Consider the following 24,578-nt stretch of genomic DNA (forward strand, 5'->3'; position numbering starts at 1 on the left):
GCAATTCTATGGAATATAAAGCAAAATATTCAACAGTGTTGTGTGCTGTTATTACTACAGTGTTGTGTGTTATTACTACAGTTCTTCTGTAATGAGAAAGGTCTAATACTGGATACTTAGACGTGCTCACTGGACGTATCTCTTTCTGCCTAGTGTACAGTGTGGTCACTGTGGTCATGGAAATGTCCCTTTTGTTGGTAAGTGGTGACTTAGAGTGCAGCCCCTGTTTTGGAGAGAGTCTGTGCGTACTATATAAATGTAATTTCTCAGAGCTGTATGCTGTGTATAATGATGATCTGTGTTTGAAGTATGTGCTTGGTCCGTTTGTGCTTGTTCTTTTTTTATTCCTGATTTCTGCAGTGTGTTTTTTTTTAATAGTTTCACATTTTTGTAAGCATCATTTACAACTCTGCTTTCAGAACATTGATCATAGTTTAAGTTTACTAATATATTTACTGTAGTGCCTGTCATGGTGCAAGCCTTGATTTCAAACCAAGTGGTTGTTTTGGTTCAACAGGGAAGTTCAGACTTCAGGACTTTGTTCTCTTACCTCCATTTTTTAGTTAACACTTGGGTAAAGGAATGAAGTCCTTAGCTGGAGAAAATACCTAATGTATGCTCAGTGTAGCTGATTCTCCCTGCAGAGCATCCTGTGATAAGCTCTAATTAGTTATTGCTTCTGTATCATTTCCATATGTTCTTTTGATGTGCAGATATGATATTTGGAGTGTCAGTTCTGTTTCTATTTTTGAACTTTTGTCTCCCACCTCTGATGTAGACTGAGGCAGCTTTACTCCAACTGGTTAGTTAGCAAATATCTGTTTTATTTAGACATGAACTGTAAATTTCAGCATGACCTAATGAACTTGAAACCTGCCCCCCCCCCCCCCATCACTTCATAATAAGTGAATTAGCTAAGACCGCATGGAAGTAAAATCTGTATCAATTTTTCAGTGAAAGTTTCTCACTTTGTGTGTGATTTCCTACTTTTGTGCCTGCTCTAGGATGTAGAAACTGTTACCATGCCTGATGGGCAATTGTGTTTCTTGACGCTTCCCAGTGAATGCTGCTCATCACTACTTGAGGATCCATCTGCTGTCCGGTACCTCAAATTCTGCTGCAAATACATCACCGACAGAAAGGTATGTGGCTGTTTAAAGTTTACTAATTAAACAGTGTAACTAGCTTTCAGAATTGTTACAACAGTCATAGAATCATATGTGCTTTGTCAATTGTAAACTCTGACCAAGAAATTGTGGACATCAGCCCTGGCAAGGAAACTGTAGACACTCCTCAACTGCTGTAACATTCTTACAGTCCTGCTGTTTGACTTGGTACATTTGGAAACCTCAGAAATGAAACGGACCTTACAATGAAGCAGCAAGGTTGCTCTCTTCACTTTGCCAGCATCCTGCTGTCAGAAGGAGTCAATCCACTGCACATTTTTTGTTCCCTGTAGGGATGATGACCAGGTAGTTGAAACCCCAGAGTAACTGCAATATTTGTGGAAAACTCTTTGTTTGTCATCGCCCACCCAACATGCTCTTGCATTGCAATCCTTCTCTGGCTGCTTTATACGTCTGTTTACCCAGGATGTATAAGAATGGAGTTACCCATTTTGGTCACCACTAACTGAATCCGACTCCACTCCTCACTAAGAAAGGCTTGCAGAATGTCATGCTGCAAGCTTCTCCTTCAGTACCCTGGTTACTATTTGAACCGAGGCCATTGCAGAATGGGTAGGCGTACTGAACCAGTTGATGTCCATAGCATTGCTTATGAAAATGTTAAATTGTATGCGTGCTTACCCAGTGTATCACTTGGGTATTGTGCAAGTGTTACAACTAACTTTAGGTAAGAGCATTTGTTCTTCCATAAGAAATGGCCATGTTTGTTAAAAAAAAAAAATGACTGACTAAATGGGACTGTTACAAGTGTAACTGTTTAAAAAAAAAAAAAAAAACAGCATGAGCTAAATCATTCTGTGTCATAAATGTGGCTTTTTTATATATATATATATATATATATATATATATATATATATATATATATATATATATATATATATATATATAAATATATAAAATATGGGTCCCTTTCAGTCGATTGAACGTTTACAAGTTCAAACCACATATGGCCGAGACAATTTGTTCGATCGGACTGAATGGAGATCTCCGTAAAGAGCGGAAAGGGAAGATTTCCTATTTCTGTAATGTAGTGTGATCTCGTTAGGGTTGGGATGGAGCAAAGGAGGGATGTTGTATGTTTGTGTGCAAGTGTGTATATGTTTTAGGGTAGGGGATAGATGTAATGTTTGTGTGTGTGTGTGTGTGTGTGTGTGTCTGAGTCTGTCTCTTGTGTTGAGGGAAGGGGCAATGTTAGGGTTAGCAAACATTGCGGCAGTTCGGTTATACACTGTACACCCATATAGTGTGTGTGTGTGTGTGTGTGTGTGTGTGTGTGTGTGTGTGTGTGTGTGTGTGTGTGTGTGTGTGTGTATTCCAACATTGTGAATGAAGATCTGCATACAGCATGGAATGGGAGATTTCCCTTTTCCTCGCTGTAGTGTGATCTTTGAGTTGGAATATTTAAGTAGCAGGGGCATGGGGGTGCAGGAGGGCTTGCCCCTCTGCAGAAACATTTAAATTTTTTGGATTTGTTTTGGAATTTCGATATTCCGAAACATCGGTCATATGGTCTATATGTGTGACTGTTTGTTTATTGGGGGTGTCCAGCCTGGCAACACAAATCTTCAGCAAAGAGGGGTGGGGGACTCCAGGGACATCTTTTCTACATAATGCAGTAACTAGTTAGGAATCTCTGGTTCCCAGTGTAGTCCTGTTGAAAAGCAGCAAAGGCAAAAAAAATCATTACGGTAAAAGTAATACTAATACCATAGGAACAATGAAATTAAAACAAAAAATGATACATTGTCAGATTAATCTATTTATGAAAACATTTTTCGAAAGATAGCAGGCCAGGAGGGAGCTGAAGCAAATGGAGGAAAAAGAAACAGTTAGGTGGGGGATAGTAAGGAGTGGAGGTATATAGGATGACAAAGACAAGGGAAATATGACAAGATGAAAGAACAAGTAAAGAAGAGGCTGCAGAAAAGGAATATGAACTATAAGGTCATGTGTAATGAATAAAAAGAGGGAGTAACGGTAGCAGGGAATCAATATGGTTCATGCAACCTCTGTTGACCCCTTGCGACTGTAACTAGAGATAAAAGCCGATGGGAATGAAAGTGGAAATGGAAACGAGCAGGAATTATATTCTGCAAACTGTCTAGCTCTTGTGCTGTGTCAGAGCATGGAGAACGAGAGAGGGAAGAATGCCTGAAGCTGTATGTTTTGGTATCCGAGGACTTAATTTAATAATTTGGAGACATACAAGAGACTTTGTTTTTGATTGGTCATTAAGAGGTGGCTTGGCATGGACAAGAGTAATAATACCATGAACTTTTACAGGGGCTGCTACAGTGATGCAAGTATTTGAAGAAGGCATGAAGTGTTTGCTGGGGCAACAAGTATAAAGGTGATTTATCTGGGTTCACCTGCAGGCCCAGGTTAATGAAGCAGATTTCAGTTTGTTGTGTGCTCCTTGATCTAGATCGATAAAAGTCCTGACTACATCTTGGGCAATTTGGAATCAATTAGCTGGCCAAGCATTTGAAGAAGACGTGACCAACAGTGGGATAGGAATGAAGGAGCTGAGTCTGCTTGCCTCTTCTGGAGTGAAATTGTCATATTCCTAAGGGTATGTGGCCCATTCGTTCCTTGGTGGAAATCGGAGAACCTATGGAGGCATTTGTTTTATGTAGGTGGGATTATCCACAGACCGGCTTGCATCATTCACTGACGGAAGTGACTGTCCTGAGCAGTAGTCATTGCTTGGCCCAGTTCCAGAGGGCTGCTGGGCTTACATATGGAATAACTGCAGGGCTAAGATCCCAATGAGGATGGTGGCATCACTTTAGGTCTGGACTGTTGCCTTGAATGGAATGAACTTGACTGTAGGTTTCTTGCCTGTAACAGAATGAAAGGGTCATCTGAATGACTGGGTGAGGCTCTATAGATGTAAAGACTTTGTAGAAAAAATAATTCATTCTGATGGAAGAATTGCTACAAGTATTTTTTTTTGGGTCAGGGAAAAGTAGATGCCTAAAAAAGAAATACTTGTCTTCATACTGGATAACAGTGACAAGAGACAACTAATAGGATATAGAAACACTGCACAAAAAAAGGTAGCCTGTTCAGCCACTACCCTTGTGGAATAACTAATAAAGCTGGAATAAATATTAGTGAATATTCCCAGGGGACATTCAGGTGTTCTCAGGTCAGTCAGAACTAGAAGACTATACAGTGGTGAATGCTGAGAATTTTCAGATAGTTAATTGGGAAGTGATAATTTAACATATCAAAGTCTTTAGACAGACTAAAGAAAATTGAAGCAATGACTATCCTACTGTTGTGGCTGGGATAGAAAAGTTTAGTTGTGGTAAGGAGGGTTCTGTCAGTGCTATGGGATGGGGGTGCTCAGCAATGATAAGTAGAGTGGTGTTGCTGCTATGGGGTTAAGAAGCTCAGCTGTGTTAAGAAGGATACCATCAGTGCCATGTGGTGGTGAAGCTCAGTTCTGGTAAAAAAGGTGCCATTGGTGCCATGGGATGGAGAAGCTCAGGTGTGGTGAGGAGGTTGCTCCTGGTGCACTGGAGATGGCAAAGCTCAGATATGGGAAGGAGGGTGCCATCAGTAATCTGGGGGTGGCAAAGCTTGGCTATGGGAAGGAGGGTGCAGTCAGTGATCTGGGGATTAGTGAAGGTCTGCTATGGGAAGGAGGGAGACTTTTTGGTGCATTGGTGGTGGAGAAGCTGAACTATGGGATTGAAAATGCCATTGGTGGCCAGGTGGGTGGGGAAGCTCTGCTGTGGGAAGGAGGGTGCCATCTGTTCCCTGGGGTTGAGTTTTGGCTATGCTGTCAGTGTCCTGGGTAGAAAGGTAAAGGGAAAGAGGGTACTGTCTTTGTCATAAGGTGAAGTGGTTCAGGCTATGGAAGAGAAGGTGCTGTCAGTGTAATGTAATGGTGAAGCTTAGTAGTGGTAAGGATGGTGCTGTCAGTCCAGTGGTATGGATAGAAATTATGTTCAGAGTCTGACAGGAAGAAGACTGATTCTAGGTGTTAACTTGATTTTATATAATGCTACCAGAAACTTTGGCTGGCAGAAGGAATATGGTTATAACACTGTAGTATATTGAGGGCAGGATAACCTGAGTATGAGCTTGTAGGAAAGTAGTTGTGGCCTGGTAGTAATAATGGAGGTGGTTTATGGTAATACTATTGAAAAAGTGGCTGACTGTAGTGTTAAGGCTTGTACTGCTAGGGAAGGGGCATAGGATTAGTATTTTACTAGGATTAACAAAGTGCTTAGGTACACTCTATTACTGTCTTGGATGACTACCACAGGAGGATTGTACTTTAAGAAGGTAGTCTATGACAGAATGTTTTGTATTATAGTTTGGATATAATGTATATCCATGACCATTTAGCTTTACTTTGCATTTGCTAATTCATTGATACTTGTCAGTCAAGATATTAAGGGGATATTAACAGTGAGTTAATATCCGTTACCAGGTTCATTAGCTGTGAGTTAACAGGAGAAAGGGCAGACAAGGCTTGGATTAGGACATGTATTTCTTGGTACAGTAAGCTATCAGTTAACCAGAACTCAAGCAACCAGCACTCTCATGCAACCGGCAAAAAAAAAAAAAATCGAAGAAATACGGTATAATTTTCATGTGTTGCATTTTGCCCACCCCCGCAGAAACATAATTATGTTTTTAGAGTTTTAGATTTTTAAAAAGGAGGATAGTAATAAATCTCTCCCCAACCTGAGAACAAGTCAAACCAAACAAATAGTATAGGGTACAGTATTAGTTGGGCCTATTTTTAATAGTAACTCTTAAGCAACCAGAAACTAGAGTTTTCCAGCATCTAAGAGTTTACTGTAATAATGGTGTTGGAGCATAGACAGGCTACACTTTAGCGTTCAGGCAGGAGTTCAAGTATAATCCAGACTTTATACTAAGAACTGTATTTCTCCTCTTTCCTTTTCTTATTTAGGTAGTATGAATGAAAACCTAATGTTTGTTTTGATGAGTTTCTCCCTGTCTGTCTCATTACGTTTGTCTGAGTCATTAGGCAAGTAATGAACATCATTAACAGTTTCATGCCAGTACACTGGCCATCACACTAGAAAATGTTGACTTATAAGGTGACTGATAATGTTAACGTGGCCTGAACTTTGAAAAGTGTGATGCAGTAATAGGTTCATTGGTAGGTACTAGGATATCGGCCCAATGGCCTAAGTAAGGCTAGCCAACAAGGTTCCCTGGCTTATGCCACCCAAGAAAGTTATTTTCCTGTGCCCCTGTCGAGCAGAGCCACAGAAGTGATCCCTGGGATGCATTTCCTATTTCCCATCCACTCATCAAGATTTTTCTTGAAGAGTGCTAATGAGGAACTTTGCTTGACAAAGATGGGTAGCTTGTTCCAGAGTATGGGAAGTCTCTGGGACAGGAATGTATCCTTCCAGCATGCCCTGTTTATTGTGGTGAGAAGGTTTGGGTCCCTTGACCGTGTAGCTCAGAGGAATTGGGATTTATTTAGGTGAAGCATGTCCAACAGCTCTTGTTAGGCAGAGATCACCTCAGAGTAGGCGATATGTTATGGAGTAAAGCTGGAGGTTTTTTGAGGCGGTCAGTGTAGGGCATCTGTTTGAGACCAGTAATCCTCTTTGTGAGGTACTTATAGCTTCATAGTTTCATAGTATAGTACTAGGCTATCTGCCCTGGGGTATTTGTAAGCCTAGCCATAGTGATGTGGCTTTTGCCACCCCATAAAATGGTACAAAAATGTACAGAATAAATCTAGAATACTGTGCCTCTGTCTAGTAGTGACACATGAAGGTCCCCTTATATAATAGAATTAGTTTACTGTGCCCCTGTCTAGCAGTGACACAGATGTGACCCCTGGGGTAAACTTACGATCTCCCATCCACTCATCAAGATTTCTCTTGAAGAGAGTCAGTGAGGGTCTCTGCCTAATATGAACTGGGATCCTGTTCCAAAGCATGGGAAGCCTCTGGGTTATGAATCTATCCCTCCAGCATGTCCTATTCATACTTGTGCCGAGGTTTAAGTCTTTAGCTCTCATGGTCCTGATGGACTTGGATTTTTTGAGGTGGAGCATGTCCATCAGATCCTGATTGGACATGGCCTTGTACGTCAGGCAGAGATCACCTCTGAGCAGGCGGTATGATACTGAATAGAGCTGAAGTTTCTTTAGTCTGGCAGAATAAGACATATGTTGGAGACCCTTGATCCTCTTGGTGAGGTACTTTTGTGGTCTTCCCAGCTGTTGCAAATGCCGGGTGAGGTACATACCAAATGGGGCATTGTACTCAATCATGGGTCTGATGAGGGAGGAATATAGGGGTACAATGACATCCATGGATCTGGATGTGAATCCCTTCATGATGAGGTGTGCAAGGTAGAATGTTTTTCTAACCACTTTGGCAATGTGGGTGTCAAATGAGAGGTCGCTGTCTACTTGGGTCCCTAGGTCTCTGATTACTTTTTCCGTACTCAGTGGGTTGCTGTCTGTGTGATAATTTGTGGGTACTTTGTTTTTTCCAAAAGGGATGACTATACATTTTTTGGCATTTAGTTTAAGGCCGTGACTATGGCACCAGTTGTCCATTTCACTGAGGCCTTTTTGTAGGATGTGTGTGTCTGCTGGTGTATCGACTATGGCGCCTAGTTTGCAGTCATCTGCGAAGCCTCCCATGCTTGCTTTAACATCTGAGAAATAAATGCCGAACAAGAGGGGTCCCAGGACAGATCCCTGTGGGACACCACTTGTGACTGGCTTTGAGTCTGACATTGCTCCAACGATTTTAACTTTATGGGTTCCATCCTTTAGCCAGTTTGCAACCCATCTAGTGACATAAGGGTTTACTTTTAAGCTGTTTAGCTTATCTATGATGCCCTGGGCAGCCATGGTGGTGCAGTGGCATTGCCACCTCACAGCAAGAGGTTCTCTGGTTCGATTCTCTGCTGCGGTGCCTTCTGTGCGGAGTCTGCATGTCCTCCCTGTGGTCGCGTGGGTTTCCTCCGGGTGCTCTGTTTTCCTCCCACATCCCAAAGACATGCTGCAGGTGGATTGGACACTCTAAATTGGCCCTAGGTGTGCATGTGAGTGTGCCTTCTGTGGAAGGTTGGGCGCCGGGCTGGCAACTCGACACTGTAAAACTCCACTGCCAATCAATGTGCTGACATGGTGATCCGCTGTGGTGACCCCTAACCGGGAAAAGCCGAAAGAAGAAGAAGAAGCTTATCTATGATGCCCGAGTGGGGTATTGTGTCGAAGGCCTTAGCCAAGTCCAGGTATGCTGTATGGACTGCTTTGCCCTCATCAATGGCTCTAGTGACTGTTTCGAAAAAGTCAACCAGGTTTAAAAGGCAGGATCTGCCCTTTACAAAGCCGAACTGGGTAGGGTCGAGTGTCTGTAGGTCCCCTATGTCTCTGTTTATGAGTTCCATAATGATTCTTTCCATAGCTTTGCAGACCAGGCTAGTTAAGCTTATGGGGCGGTAGTTTCCAGGGTCTGTAGAGGCACCTGCCTTGTACTGTTGCTGTACGCCAGTGTTCAGGTACATATCCTGAAGTAAGGCTAAGGTTAAATAGCATTTTTATGTGTGGGTTTAGCTCCTCTTGGAGTTCACGTAACACGCACCCCGGGATACCGTCAGGTCCCATTGATGCTGTGTTTTTTGCTTTGTTTAGGGCGGTTCTCACTTGGACATCTGAGATGACAGGGAGATTACATTCAGCTGGGATAAGTATTTCTTCTTTTGGGGGTGAAGGAGGGGAGAAATTTGCACTGAACCTGTCAGCCAGAATGTTAGCAATATCTGTGGGTTCAGTGTATTTTTTGTTGTTGTGAACCAACTCTGAGCATATCTGAGGGTTTCTCCCCAGGTTTCTAACATAGCTGAAGAAGGCTTTGTGGTTATCTTTAGTGTCCTTATTTTATCTCAAAGTTTGCCTTGGATGTTTTTATGAGAGAACATAGTTTTCTGCTAATGTTGATCAGAGATGTCTTCCCTTCATGGGATTTCACTCTGACGTGCAGTAGCTTCCTTCTTTTGTTATACAATTTGTTTATGGCTGAGGTCCACCAGACAGGATGCTTACATTTGGTGGAGAGGGACTTGGATTTGTTTGGGATTGCATGATCCATGCCTTCTTGGAGATGTCCATAGAAAGCATTTGTGAAGGATTCGGCATTGTGGGATGTGGTATCCACTGGCACAGTGGGCTTAAAGGATACCATCTCAGTCTTAAGAAGAGTGAAGTCTGCTCTTGAGAAGTTTTTCACTGTGGTCTTTTGTGCTGGGGGTGGAGGTGGGATATGTATATCCAGGGTGATTAGTGAGATCTGACCACAAACTAGTGAGGGGTATACTTCTGGTGTGGAGCATTTTGTCCCCATGTTTGTGATGATCAGGTCTAGTATATTATCTCCCCTAGTGGGAGAGGTGACTAGTTGTTCCAGTGCATTTGAATTTATGAATTCCAGGAACCTTTGGGCTAGGGTATTGTACCCAATCTATGTTTGGGTAGTTGAAGTCTCCCAGTATGATGGTATTTTGTGATACATTCATATCCTCCAATGTCTTCAGGAAGGCTGAGTGGGGTTCTTGAGATTGGGAGGGTGGTCTGTAACATGCTACCAGTTGTATAGCAGTATTGCCTATGGTTAGTTGCACCTTTATGGTCTCTGATGCTTCATATGTTGCTACTAACCTGGAGGTGTGAGTGTCCTTTATGAATATGGACACTCCCCCCTCCCTTTGTGGTTCGGCCCGGGTTTTGGGGCCGAAAAGCATGATACGAGGTATAGCTTGGTAGTGCTGGGGTGCTCTCAGGAGCCTTGAACCAGGTTTCGGTTACTGCACAGACGTCTATGTTCTCCATGCTGAGGAGTGCCTTCTTCTGTGGCCTTTCCATCTGCTGCAGATGTCTTGTGAGATGCATTCCAAAAGGGGCATTCTTCTCTATAATGGGTCTAATGAATGTCGAGTAGAGGGGAACAATGGCCTCCTATTTTCCTGGATGAGAACCCTTTTGTGATGTATGCCATGTAGAAGGACTTCCTGATTACTGTGGTGATGTGATTATCAAACGAGAGCCTACTGTCCACCTGGGTCCCAAGGTCTGTTATCACACATTTGGCGTTAAGTAGACTTGGCGTTAAGTAGACTGCCCACACGAAAAAGATACAAAATCTTCTGGATACCAAAACACTTTATTCCACAGGTACAACTTTATTCCACAGGTACAAAAATAACCTCCAGTTAGCGCTTTCGTCTCACTCAAAAAGAACATAGAAACTTCTTCAGACTGAGGTTCTAATTACTCTCCACCTTTTTAAACACTCAAAAAATATCCCATGAAAATTACTAAAACATGACATCATCATTAACATGCATAAAACATGGAGGGTATTTTTGTACCTGTGGAATAATGTGTTTTGGTATCCAGAAGATTTTGCATCTTTTTCGTGTGTTGTTTGGATTATAGTGCTTTTGGCTGCTGTTGAATTTTCTTATGGAGTTCAGTTCCAGCTGTATCTTGATGGAACCACGCACTAACACAAGGACTAGTTTTACTGCTTTACCAGCAGGGTGTACTTTGAATGACACACCCTCTGGTTCATTTATTATAAGTCAGGATGGCAGTATATGTAGTAACAATGGGAGAAACGTCAGTGAAATACCTAGTGGTATGTTCAGTGAAGAAGTTCTAAGAGGATGTTTAGCACCACCAGAAAATCCTTTTAATAGTGCGAAAGAGCAGCCAACCACCATGGCGGTGAGAGTAAGTCATGTTGAAATGTTTTCTAATCTGGAAAAAGACTTTGTCCCACTGCAAATGTTTAATTTTAACCATTTGTTTTTTGAGAATTGTTTACAAACACAGAGAGTTTCAAAAGGACTAAGAATAACTAAGTTGCCAGTCGATAATGATCTACCTAAGGAATTGGTAGATAAGATGCTTGAAATCAACCAAAAAGCAGGCTTACAGTATTAAGAAGTATTAACCAGCTATAACAATTTCAAAGTTGCTGGACTGTCTGAAAGCATTCGTAAAAGTTTTGCTGTTCTGAAAGAAATAACTTCAATTGAGAATCTTAAGAGCAAAATTTATAGTATTCAAGAGAAATTAATTAAATTGAATGAAATGCTCCGTAAAAGAAAGATGAAAAAGTTTGAGCATGATGGAAAGGATTATGACGAGGGCATGGCCTCTGTTTATGGGCTGAAACTCTATAAAGAACGCCAGGAAGATGAAGCAGAAATGGAAAATATGTCTGCAGCAGCAGTTAATATTGGTACCATGAGGAGGTCTGAGCGTCCTTAATAGTAAAGTGGCTTTAAGTGAAAATATGGCCAAAAAGAGTGTTAAACCTGTGCAAGAACCTAGAATAACTGTAGAATAAGTTTATGGGTGAAAAATACAACAGCTTCCATGAGTGGTTTAACGATGGGGACTGTAACAGCTGGAGTTCAAGCGTATTCTAAGCAGCAAGGTGAACACAGACAAGTTGTTGCGGTTTATCAAAGAATTAATAGCGAAAATAGAACCTGGGCCCAGGTTACAGCTAATGGAAGAGCAAATTCTTTCAATAACAAAATCACTCAAAAAACGGCTTTCCAAAAAAGGGACAACAAAAAAGGACTGGAAGAAGACGAATCAAGCCTGGAGGATGTGGGTACTGTTAATTTTAAAATTAACTTGAGCAAATATCTTTTAATGAGCAAAGACTGTGTGGTGTTAAGTAAGGGATGGAATTTTGCTCCATCCCAAAGGGCAAGTAAGTTAGATACGATAAATGAACTAAGAGATTATGTTAGGTTGTTGAATAGTGTTATTTGAATATAAATAAGAAACAAAGTGTGAATTTTATAAACCGACTTGTTTAATCCACCTTTGCTGAAAGAATTGGAAATGTTTTGGAAATATTTTTGAACATATGTGAAGTCCAAATAATTGATATTTTGGAAAATAGACCTCAGTTTAGATATTTTAGCATGCAAAAGAATGATAAAGAATGCTTTGATAAGCTAATGAAAGATGGCATTTTGTTCTTGAAAGCTGATAAGGGATGGCTTTAGTAAGAGATTGATAGGGAAGTTTATGAGAGAAAGATGGGAGAATTGTTATTAGATGGGAATCATTATAAGAAAATAACAATGATAGATTTTTGCATAAAAGATTGGTATTTTGCTGGTAGAATTGATGACAAAACGAGAAAAAATTTAGTAAATAGCAACCCTAAAATAAGTAGGATCAAAGATCCATAAAAATTTAGATGACCCCCCCCAGACGACCTATAGTGGCCAGTGCGACTAGTAAAACAGAAGGCCTTTCTGTCTTATAAACACTTACAAAAAGTAATAGTGAGTAATTCTACTTGTGTAAAAGATAGTCATGATTTTTTGAACAAAATAGAAGAATTAGTTATTACAAAAAAAAACGATTTGTTAGTGACTTGAGATGTCAAGTCACTATATACTGTGATCCCGGATGATGAAGAGATGGATATTGTGAGGTCAGAGCTTTTAAGAACAAAAAATGTTTTCTAACAATACTGTTGGTTTATTGATGAACATGATAGAAATGGTTCTTGGTTATAATTTCCTGTCCTTTTATGAAGATATATATGTACAAACGAATGGTGTTGCGATAAGGGCAGCATTAGCCCCTAGTTATGCAAATGTGTTTACGCATGGTTGGGAAATATTATTGAAAGTAGATATAGTATGAACATTGTAAAATTGGTACGTTTTTATTGATTTGTTTTTAGTGTGGAGGGGTTCTGCACTTGAATTGGAAGGGTTTATAGAGTATATAAATAATGTGAATATGTATCTGAAGTTTATTCATCATTTATGATGATAAAAAAATTGTATTTTTAGATATAACCGTATTTAAAGAGAATAAGTTAACACTGAAAATTTATAAAAAAGTTCAGAATAATATGTATCAACATTATTCCAGCATGTACCCTAAGAAAACAAAAATGAATACATATGAAGGGGCAGTTAAATAGGATAAGCAGACTAACTAAAAATGATGAAAGCAAACCTTTTCTGTGATAAAATGAAAGTATGGGGATATCCAGTTCAAGAAGTGAAGAAATTACTAGACATACAAGTAGAGCAAAGAAAACAGAATGACATTTTAAATGAGGGCAAGCGAGAGATGTTTAAATATAAGACCTCAATGGCAGTACATAAGTGACTCACAAGCTATTAAAAATGTTATCAGGAACAATTGGGGACTTTTAAATCAAATGGTGAGCTTATTAATAATATAGGAGAAGCGCACCTAGTTTTGTTCAAAAGAAGGCAAAAAAGCTTAAAAAATTATTTTCAGGGAAAATTGAATAAAACTAAAAGCAAGGGACAGAAAAATGGAATGGTAAAATGTTATAATTGCAATATGTGTAATACTGATGGAAGTGAGTTAGAGGTGGGGGGGGGGCAGTAAAGTTCATATACCAGGAATTTCTAGTTGTAGATCTAAGAATGTTTATATGTTTAGAGTGTAAATCCTTTTTTATGTTGGGCAAACTATCCATAAGCTTAACAGAAGGATTTATGAACTTAAGTATGCAATACAAAATGGTGATGAGAAAAATGCTATGAGCAAACATTATAAGCACAAAGGGTGTAAGATTAATTATAAATTCATAGTTTTGGAGAATTTGCTTAACACTCAAAGCATAATAAATATAGAAGAAGAATTAGGATGGCTTGAGTATTGTTGGCAAGTCAAACTGAATGCCTGTTTCCCACCAGGACTCAACAACAAAGAAGAACTGATAATGTATTTAAAATTAAAGGGGTTGAAAGATTAAGTATTTGTGAGTTATGCTCTCTGATTTTTTTAAAAAGTGTTGAAATGTAGTATTTCCTAGTAACCAACTATATTTGTTTTATGCATGCTAGTGATGATGTCACATTTTAGTAATTATCATGTGATATTTTTCAGTGTTTAAAAAGGTGGAGAGTAATTAGAACCTCACTCTGAAGAAGCCCCTATGTTCTTTTTGATTGAGAAGAAAGCAGTAACTTGTGGATACCTGTGGAATAAAGTGTTTTGGTATCCAGAAGATTTTGCATTTTTTTCATGTGTTTGGATTACAGTGCATTTGGCTGCTGTTAAGTTTTCTTGTTAAGTAGACTGCCGCCTATGTGGTAGTTCATGGGTACAAAGTTTTTACCAACGTGGATGACATTGCATTTTTTGGCATTAAGTTTGAGGCCATGGCTCTGACACCAGGCATCTGTCTCGGTGAGGCCGTTCTGTAGGGTGTCCACATCATTTGGGAACTCTACTGCAAATAGTAATCTGTGAACTTCATTAGCCAAAGGCCTTCTGTGTTTGGTATACTTCAGAGAAGTAGATACCAAACAGGAGAGGTCCCAGGACTGAACCCTGCGGTCCTCCACTTGTCATTGGTTTGAAGTCAGATTTGGGGTCTGCAACTTTTACAGTGTGGGTTCTTTCTGTGAGCCAGTTGGCAACCCATCTTGTGATGTAGGGATTTATACCTAGTTTAGTGAGTTTAGCTAAAATTCTAAAATGGGGGACGGTGTCGAAAGCCTTGACAATGTCAAGATAGGCTGTGTGAACCACCTTACCCTCGTCTATGGCTTTGATGACTGCCTTAAAGAAGTCTATCAGGTTCAGGAGTCATGATCTGGCTTTCACAAACCTGAATTGGGTGGGGTCCAGAGTTTGGAGGTTACCAATGTCTTTGTTTGAGTTCCATGGCCTTACAGACCAGGCTCGTCAGGCTAATAGGGCAATAGTTCCTGAGATCAGTGGTGGCTCCCCCTTTGTGAAGTGGGATAACTATTGCTGTGCACCATTCAGTGGGCACAAAGCCTGATGTGAAGCTATGACTTAACATGGTGCTTAGGTGGGGAGCCAGTTCGTTCTGAAGTTCATGTAAAACGCAGCCTGGGGATGTTGTCCAGTCCCATGGATGCTGTTTTTTTGGCTTTAGAGAGTGCAGCTTTTTACCTGCATAGTTGTGATTACAGAGATTCTGCATTCTTCCTCTATAGATATGGGCTCTTTAGGGGGTGAAAGGGGGGTAAAGTTAGCAACCTATCTGCCAGGATTTTGGCAATATCAGTTGGTTCTGTAATTTTTGTGCCTTTGTGCTGTAACTCAGAGCAGATCTGGGTTTGCCATTGAGATTCTTGACATAGCTATAGACTAGAATCAGTGGCGATTGTTTGTTTTCGTAGCTAGCTTTGGAGGATCTTATAAGAGATCTCAGCTTCTTGCTGAGGCTGACCAGGGAGCTCCTCCACTCATGGGATTTTACTCTCTCTTGCAACAGTTTCTTCCTTCTCTTGTACAGTTTGTTTATGGCAAGGGGCCACCAGATTGGCTTCCTTTTTTGGAGGATAGTGTCTTGGTTCTGTTTGGGATAGCACAATCCGTGCACTCGTGTAAGTGCTTATAGAGTGCATTTGTGTAGGATTTAGCAGTCGTAACTGTATTGTCCATTTGCGTGGGTGTCATGAAGTTTGCCACTTCTGTCTTAAGAAGAATGAGGTTGGCTTTGGAGAAGTTTTTACTATGGTTTCCTTAATGGGGGTGGGATTTAGATATCTAGGGTGATTAGCTTATGGTAGGATCTGACCAACGAGGAGTTGACTTCAGGTGTGGAACACCAGTCACTCATGCTGGTAATGACTAGGTCTAGGATATTGTTGCCGCTGGTGGAGGTGTGGATAAGTTGATCCAGGGCATTGGAATTTATGAATTCCAGAAAGCGTTGAACGAAGGAGTTGGTACATGAATAGTTTTCCCAGTTAAGGGTGGGATAGTTGAAATCACCCATTATTATGGTGTTTGGCTGAACCCTAATATTTTCCAGTATATCAAGAAAAGAGGAGTAGGAATACTGGGGCATGGTGGGGGATCTGTAGCAAACTACAATTTCGATTGCAGTTTTGCCCAGAGTTAGTTGCAGTTGGATAACCTTGGATGCATTATGCTGAGCAACTAGCCTGGAGGTGTGGATATCCTTAATGAGTATGGACATACCTCCACCTTTGGTGTTCCATTCCAGGTTAGATGGCCAAAAAAGTGGTATGAGTTGTAGCCTGGTAATGTAGGGGTGCTCTCTGGAGCTTTGGACCAGGTCTTGGTCACTGCACAGATATCAATGTTCTCCATTTTAAGGAGTCCTTCGAGGGAGTGCATTTTGAGATTTAGACTTCTAGCACCGAATAGCATTACCCTCAATTTTTGCTTGCTTGTTCCTGTTACAGTGGTGAATCTGTCATTTGAACCTTGCCTAAAAAAGGCACTATAGGGGCTGCAAGAGCCTTAGCCAGTATCTGGAATCCCAGGGGTGACAGGTGCAGGCCATCTCTGGCAAAGCTCCGTGGTCTGTTGACCATGTCATCCCAGGCAGACAGATACTGGATCCCCTTAGAATGACACCAGAAGCTTAGCCAATTGTTGAAGTCAATCATTTTGTCCTTGTACTGTGGTATCATTCTGGGCGATGGCAGGATGCTGCTCAGGGCTAGGGTCATACCTGCCTGGACTACAAAATTGGAGAGCTCTTCCATGCCTCTTTTCATATAGTCCAGAGAGGTACGTCTCAGGTAATTCACACCAACATGGACAATGACGGAGTCCTATTTGTATTTGTTGTGGAGTGACCTGAGTGTGTGGGTTATGTGGCAGATCCTGGAGTAACCTGAGTGTGTGGGTTATGTGGCAGATCCTGGCACTTGACAGGCAGCTAACAGTAACCCAATCCTTGTTTAGCATGGTGAGAGTGCCTGACTATAGAGTCACCCATGACTAGTGTGTTGGGTACGTTGTTTTGCCTTATGGGCTGTGGTTGAGTGACGCACTGAGTCTGCGAGCTATGTGTCATTTGGGTTGTGTTGGGGGGGTGGAGGTTTCTTGCGTTTCTGCTTTGGAGGTCTCTGTTGCTTGAGCAGATTATTTTTGAGAGCCTCCGTGAATGTTTGTGTTTCTATTTGTGGATTTTGGTGTAGGTTTAGTGAGACTATGTAATGTGTGGTGTGGTGCAAGTGTTAACCTCCTCTTGACTGTCAAGTTCAGTCTTGATTGGAGAGAGCTTTACCTGCAGTTTGTCTAGATAAGTGAATCTCTCACAGGTTGTACTGTTGGGTGGTAGGAGAAGAGGGTTGTCTGTGTACATGAGTTTTCCTCTAGGTAATGAGGAAGGTTTGAGTGCTGTAGCAATTTGTAGCTTATTTAGTCCTTACAACAAGTTCTGAACAAGTGCTGAGCACGAATAAGCAAATTCAAGTGTTAAAACTAAGAATCTGTATCTGAACTAGACTAGTTACAGGAAAGAAACAAGTGCAAATGCGGGCTTTTAAATCAGAAAGTTGAGCGAGATGGAAAAATTGCCCAAACGGCCAATAACTACAATTTCTAGGCCAGAAACCACTCCGTATGTGGTAGATAGGTTACCTAGTGCTTACCACTCCCACTGATAAGCTAGCAGGCTTCCCTCCAACACAGAAAAGCTTGGGGGCCTCAGGAGCTTACAGACAGTCCTGGATACAGCAAAACTGTATCTGGACTAGAGTAGTTACAGGATAGGGGGAAACCAGTGCAAATGTGGGCTTTTAAATCAGAAAGTTGAGAGAGATGGAAACCTGCCCAAATGACCAATAACTACAATTTCTGGGCCAGAGCCACTCCTTATGTGGTGGACAGGTTACTAAACTACACATGCATACATACCTTTTTTATTATAGTTTGTTATGTAACACTAAAAACTGACTTATTCCAGCCTATATTTGTTTGTGTGTGTCGGGGGGGGGGGGGTGTAGTGTGCCAGTCTGGTACATACAATGTCTGTGATTTTTCTGCAGCCTCTAATGGTAGGCTGAAACTTAATTCATATTGTGACTGGTGGAAAAAAATCAGTTTGCATGTTTGTTTATTTTTTAAGAAATCACAATTTAGTTCCACTCTAAGCAGCGCTAACCATTTTGCATAGAAAGAATGAGGTGAACAGGATGAGAGTAAGCCTCTCACTGCTTTCATTGCTTTGAAGGTAAGCAGATTTGGTGCCAGAAGTGTTTACGTTAAAATCAAAATTTTATTAATATAGAGTAATATTTCTTTCATCCTCTTCATCACCCCCAATACAAATCATGCAAACTACTATAAATTGTTTTTCTCTATGGATCAAATGTTTTTCTTGTGTACTATGCAGCTTTTCTCTCTGGGCTTCTACTAAAAAGGACTTTTACTCAGACGGACTTTCCTGGTCACCAAGTGTCAATAAAATAAATAAACGAACGAAAATGTGTGTATTTAGGTAATTTCTGATTGCTGAGGCCAGTCACCTTCTTAGCAAGGGGAATGTACTTCAAATGTCTCTTCACATCTGAAACGCATGTATTCAGACGTAATATCTTATTAAGTAAGGTGAACAGACTTGTAGTACATTCCAAAGAAAGAAAACACTTTTTCCCAGTCCTGCAAAAATTAGATTGGCTGTCATTTTATCCCAACGCTGCACTTCACTTTAATTACTTTTATCTACAAATTCCTCAACCTCGACCTTTGATCTTTACCAAGGAAAACCTTTTTCTTTGTGCCCCTTTACTTGCCTGCACAGTGCAGCTGACTGTCCACCACAAAACCTCGGCACATAGAGGAAACGGGGCCTTCCTAATCCAAGGACCAAAAATCTAGACGTCCATATAGATTCATATCCAATCTTACATTTTAAAGTCCTACAATATCTGAATATAAAAGCTATATATTTTAACTTTGTTTATTCAGAACTAATTATATTTGCAAGTTACCATAATGAAGAAATTTCTATTTTTAAAGCCTTTCTCTGTACTTTATTGCATCACATACTTTTGTTTTTTAGGGGAGAGATTCTTGCTGTGGCTGTTGTGATATAATAAATCTGTAAGAGTGATGCAGTGTTTTAGTCTGTCCAGTGACAAAACTGCAACTGCTTTATATGCCTACATCTTGCTCTGTGAAGAAATTTACCTTTTTATTATGCCAGGTTTAAGGAGTTTTCAGTCTACCTATTGAAAGCCTCTTCTTTGTTCTTACTGTTGATGTGGCCTTAGTTTTAGCTGATGCCAAGTAGTGTATAGTTCTACCTTCATGCTGCAGATAGCCAACCATTTGTCTTTAGCAGGCAAGCATATAAAAATTGTGGCTAGTTGGAGAAAGTGTAGGTAAGAATTCTCTCCAAAGTTATAAGCATTTAACAATTCAATACGTTGTTCATGCAAGATTAAAGTTCACAAATTTAGCATCCTCCATTTACTGTCTTGAGACTCACACATGCAGGGTCTGGGCATGGACAGGGATATACTTAGGCTGGAAATGCACTGATCAGTCAGGTGGCAGTAATACACATATCACTGCTTGGTTGTGGGTGGTTTACATATGCTACAGACAGGGCTAAAGCACTGTTATTCAGGTGGACGGAGTTCAGTTAATGCCTTGGGTACATGAAGGAACAGACAGGAAGGGTGGGTGTGCCTATCTGGAGAAGTGCGTTTGTGCCCAGTTAGAGATTGGCATGGTCTGATCTTCCTTGTGAAAACTGAGACCGTAATGATGCAGTGCCTCCTACGGGTGGGCAGAGACATCCTGATACCATCCCATTATGGAAATGAGGGCTGGTTCAGTGTTGGCACCCATTGCATGCTCCACCAGAGGTTATTTCTGAGTGTGTGCTGGGGGCAAGGAGTAACAGCAAAACCAAACCACCTCTGGTTTGTTTTAATGATGGCCTTTCCCACTTGGCCTTCACCGCTACTGATAATGGGGGAATGAATTAATCCAAGGTGGAAAGATTCGTCAGGCAGTGGGGCAGTAATATATGTATATATAAAAAAATGCTTCTTAGATTTATGTAAAATTCCTTCTGTTGCTTTTTTTTTTCTGAAACCACAAAACAGACCAGTAACAGCAAGTCTAAACAAAATGTGACCTGTGGTATTCTCAGCTGATAAACAGAACTGGAGGCATAGGGCTAACAACCAAGACATTTACTACTCATGAATGACTGGGCTGTCTCTTGCAGGATATAAGACAGAGTTGCTGTAGGTAAGACACCACCACCAGAAGAGGTGTATCTGCCTTTTATGCAAAGGACCAGTACAAAGTAGAGGAGGTATTGGATACAGACATTGTTTTTATGATTAGAATAAACTTGGAAGAAGCCCAAGTATTTGCTCTGGCATGTATAGACCTCCTTGAAGATCAAGACTGGATCTTGATAAATAATTCTACCCGGATTGCCCTGTTGGTTGCCACTGTAATATCATTACTGAAAGTTTCCCCAGTGCACTTGGGAACACTTAACAAGTGCTAAAATTAGAAATAAAGTTTACCTCCTGCCTCACACAAATGATAAGAGCACCAAGGATCAAAACATGTAAGACATTAGCAGATGATTACTGCCTGTCAAAGCTGCATGTAAACCACAGATGCACCCCTAGTCATTTTCTTAATCACCTCTACCATAAACCATAAAGTGTCAAAGAAATCATATTCACCTCCAGGATACTGACAAATTTTACCCATTTTTATTCACTCATTTAAAAGTCTGCTTTAGATCTTGCAAACTGAAACTGACAGCAAGATTTCCTGAGCAAAGCACAGCAAATATGTGGAACTTATTAATGGACATATATTATGCTCCCTAAAAAAAAGTATATAAATGTACTAGGCAGAAAAAATCATACACTAAACCGTGAGTAAGAAATGGTGTGTCTGAAAAAAGATGAATGTAGAAACACAATGTAACTCAATAGTAAAAGTTGTGCTTAAGACGAATAATAAGGACTTTTAACATTTTTATTGGATTTTAAGACATAGGCAAACATATTTTTATATAAAAGAAACCATGTTAGCATTCTCAGCAGCAAACCTTATACATCACATACATGCTTCTATACAATTATCATGAATTCAACTTTACATAATTTGCTCCTCCTCGAAAACATTATTCTGCATATATTCTTCCCACAATTTCCATTTTTCTATGTAGTTTGCTCCTACCCTTTTCTAAATGTTCTTGCATCTCTGTTACAATAGTCATTACTACAAATAGTGTTGATTTAGACTTCGATTTCCATTTTCTAGTAATTTTTTTTTTTTTTTTTTTTGGCAGCTACCAGAATTAAATGTAGCAAGGACTTGTGTCAGGGTAATTCAGATCTTGTGTCCCAACTAAAAAAAAACTATTTCCTTAGTTACAACCATTTTCTCACTCACACTTTCTGACAAAATACTCTGTAGGGAATTTTTAAAGTCCGCCTGCTCATTACACTCCCAAAAAATTCCCAGTTATGTGTTTCTTCATCATCACACTTCCAACATTTTGATAAATTCTTTGGAGTCTGCTTGGGATATAAAATTACTTAAGCAAACACTTGCAAAAATCCTAAATCTTCTAGACATTCCATATTTGGGAGCTTTAGGTTTACCCCGGGTATCACTTCTGTGTCACTGTTAGACAGAGGCACAGTATACTAACCTCGAAAAAGGGCATAGCAAAATAAATTTAAAATGGGTGGCGAAAGCCAAACACATTCTGGCTAGGCTTATAAATGTCCTAGGGCAGATAGCCTAGTATGAACCTATGAACCTATGTATATCCTCCCACTGTTTCATTTTGGATTGCTTATTCAATATCTTTTTCCAATCCTTTCTAACTTCCTGTGATTGATTCCTGTGATCATTGTCCAATATTTTATATGCCCTACTAATTTTCCCTTTTTAACAGCAGTTTCTAGATTCACCTAAAAACTTTACCAGAGTAGGTCTTTCACTTAGGATGCGCTACCCTTTCTCTTTGCCTATACTGTAGCAGTCTGTGATAGGGAAGTCTGTCTCTAGCCTGCAGTCAAAATGTCTTCTTCACCTCTTCCCATTCTATTGCCTTTCCCTCTCTGGTTATTTGCTCCCAATACCTTGGCTTCTTTTCCAGTTTTCTCCAGTAACGTCCAGCCTCCTGTTGCCTATTCTCTGTACCCCTAATTCCAATAATCCTTATTGACAGAATCTCCTTTCTCCCCTCTTGCATTAGCTTAGTTCTTAGAATATTTTCTGCTACTTTATAAATATAATATTCTGTATGACTGTTGTTGTTCTTAAGAATCTGCATCCCACTCTCTCTTTATTTCTTGAATTTCCTCCCTACTTAATCATTTTCCACTTTGAATTATAACTTTCTGCTACATTTATGTGTATGACCATTAGCTATGTAGCTGTAAAATATTCATCATATCAAATCAGGTAATCCTAAACCACCTTGTCCTATTGAAAAGATCATCTTATCCCATTTGACCTTTGCCCTCCTCCCCTCCCAGATAAATTCCTTCAACTCTTTTTATTAATTACTGTCCACAACTTCTTCTCTAGTTTGCCTGACCTGTATATAAAGCTAAAGGGACTAAAACATTTTCACTGTTTGTATCTTGATGTTTCTCAATTTTTGTATTGTCTTTTGTTTGGGCTCTTCCCACGTAGCCTTAGCTGCCATAACAGAATCCTTTTTAACCCATACATGTAAAAATTAATTTTGTTGTGTCTCCATAAATATGGATATTGCTGAACCAATTCATGAGTGGGTACTTAATTTACAATTATAGCCTTTGTTTTGCCTTCATTAATTTTATATCCCCCTCCCAAAAAATACTTGAAACAATTTCAGAATGTTGCACAACACTGAGATGTCTTTTTCTAGTTTTTATCTGGTGCAAAATAGTATTGTTTGCAAATACAGAAATCAAGAATAGTTGGCTTTATCAGTTATATCATTGAATTTCTGAGTCCCTTATTTTCTTTGCCAAAGGCTCTTAATGTAAAGCAAATAACAAAGAGGAAATAGGACACCCCTGCCTGGTTCCTCTGTTCAGACACAATTTATCAGAGAGGAACTCCTCCACTTTAATTTTTGCCTCTGGTCCCTCATATATCCACCTTATGACAAGAATTTTTATAATAATCTTTTTGATGCTATATAATAACAAAACTCAGTATTAACTATATAAACAGTGTCCTACAGCTAGTAACTGCCTCTTGTATTAGTTGACAAGGGCACTTTATTCTACAACCTTCGGAGTAAACTATCCCTGGGATTCAGTAATGCCTACACTAAGTGAACAGACAACACAGGCATAACTCCCACATTCTTCCTCCTAATTTTAGTTTTTCTACTGATATTCTTGCAGCTTTAAATATTGACAGGAATTCATAAAGGTTACCACAAAATGTAGACTAAATGTACACTTTGTGACTAGAAAGGACAAAAAATGTGATAAGAATGTTCTTGAATACATACCGTGTATGCTAAGCTTACACAAAGCCTACACTAAGCATACGCGGTATGCTTAATTGAATCTGGCCCTATGACATTGTAACCTATAAAACCTGTGATGAACATAGGATATGGACAGGCTTAAAGAAGTTACTCAGAACTTTGCATGTAAATAAAGCATCTGGCCTTGATAGACTAGTAGCAAAGTAAAGTCCTTGAAAGACCAACTATTGTGACGAATAAGCATGATACTGTGCAGTATTCCTGAAGACTAGAAAAGGATGATTTATTAGCATTCCTTAAAAGTAAAGGTAAAAGACATTAAAAATATTTATAAACCAGTCTGTATTTTCTCTGTTTTAACTTTGGTTTCAAATACCATGATGGGAATGGACCTCCATTCTTAAGTCTGGGTATAAGAATTCACGAAATTAGTATTGTTTAGGTCTTTAATGTTTTTTTTTTCCCCCAAACACCTTTATTGAATTATCACTTGTGACAGAGGCACATTTGCATTCATATAAAAGTAAATTTATGTTCATATAAAAGTAATCGCACTAGGTAGGGGAAGGAAATCTCTAACCTGCAGTCCGAATAAATTCTTGGGGTCTTCCGATTCTATCTTCTTTCCCTCTCAATAAATCTCCCATTACCTTGGTTATATAGACAATAGGGGGCTGGAAGTTGTAGCTTTAGTCTTTAATGTTAGCCAAAAGTGCTCTTCTCAGCATTGTGTGTCCAGAATTGCCTCTTTCTGTAATTCATTCGGGGTTACATGTATTGGCAATATGGCTGTAAATTTCTTTTAGACCTACTGCTCTTAACGACTATTGGAACTGTATTGGTATATTTTTTCCACTCTTATGTCATTTCTCCATGCAAATCCTGTTGTTTTATGACTTTGTGTCTCTGTACATAAGACATAATCAATGGGTGTAACAGTTTCAATGATAAATGCTACTTTTGTCTTTTTTTCATGGACTGGTGTATCTGGTTTTCTCACATCTATTTTTACAGCAGTTGGTAATATGTGATATAAACTTCCTCATTCCCTACAATGCTAGTGATTTGTTTCCAATGTTTCTCAGCCGCTTCTGTTTGCACAATCCCATATGCA

General features: G+C 39.8%; 1 protein-coding gene across 2 annotated transcripts in view; it reads left to right on the top strand.

Moving 5' to 3' along the window:
* Positions 1-24,578, top strand: part of LOC122792322 (nuclear receptor coactivator 7-like) — a 1,388,015-nt gene that overhangs the window by 926,808 nt on the left and 436,629 nt on the right. For both annotated transcript variants that reach the window (XM_044060116.1, XM_044060117.1), the window contains one exon: positions 1,005-1,142. In XM_044060116.1, the coding sequence (XP_043916051.1) occupies positions 1,005-1,142 (138 nt within the window). The remainder of the gene's footprint in view (positions 1-1,004; positions 1,143-24,578) is intronic.

This window comes from Protopterus annectens, chromosome 1.part2 (genome assembly GCF_019279795.1).
Source record: "Protopterus annectens isolate FY-2018-M chromosome 1.part2, PAN1.0, whole genome shotgun sequence".
Taxonomy (NCBI): Eukaryota; Metazoa; Chordata; order Ceratodontiformes; family Protopteridae; genus Protopterus; species Protopterus annectens.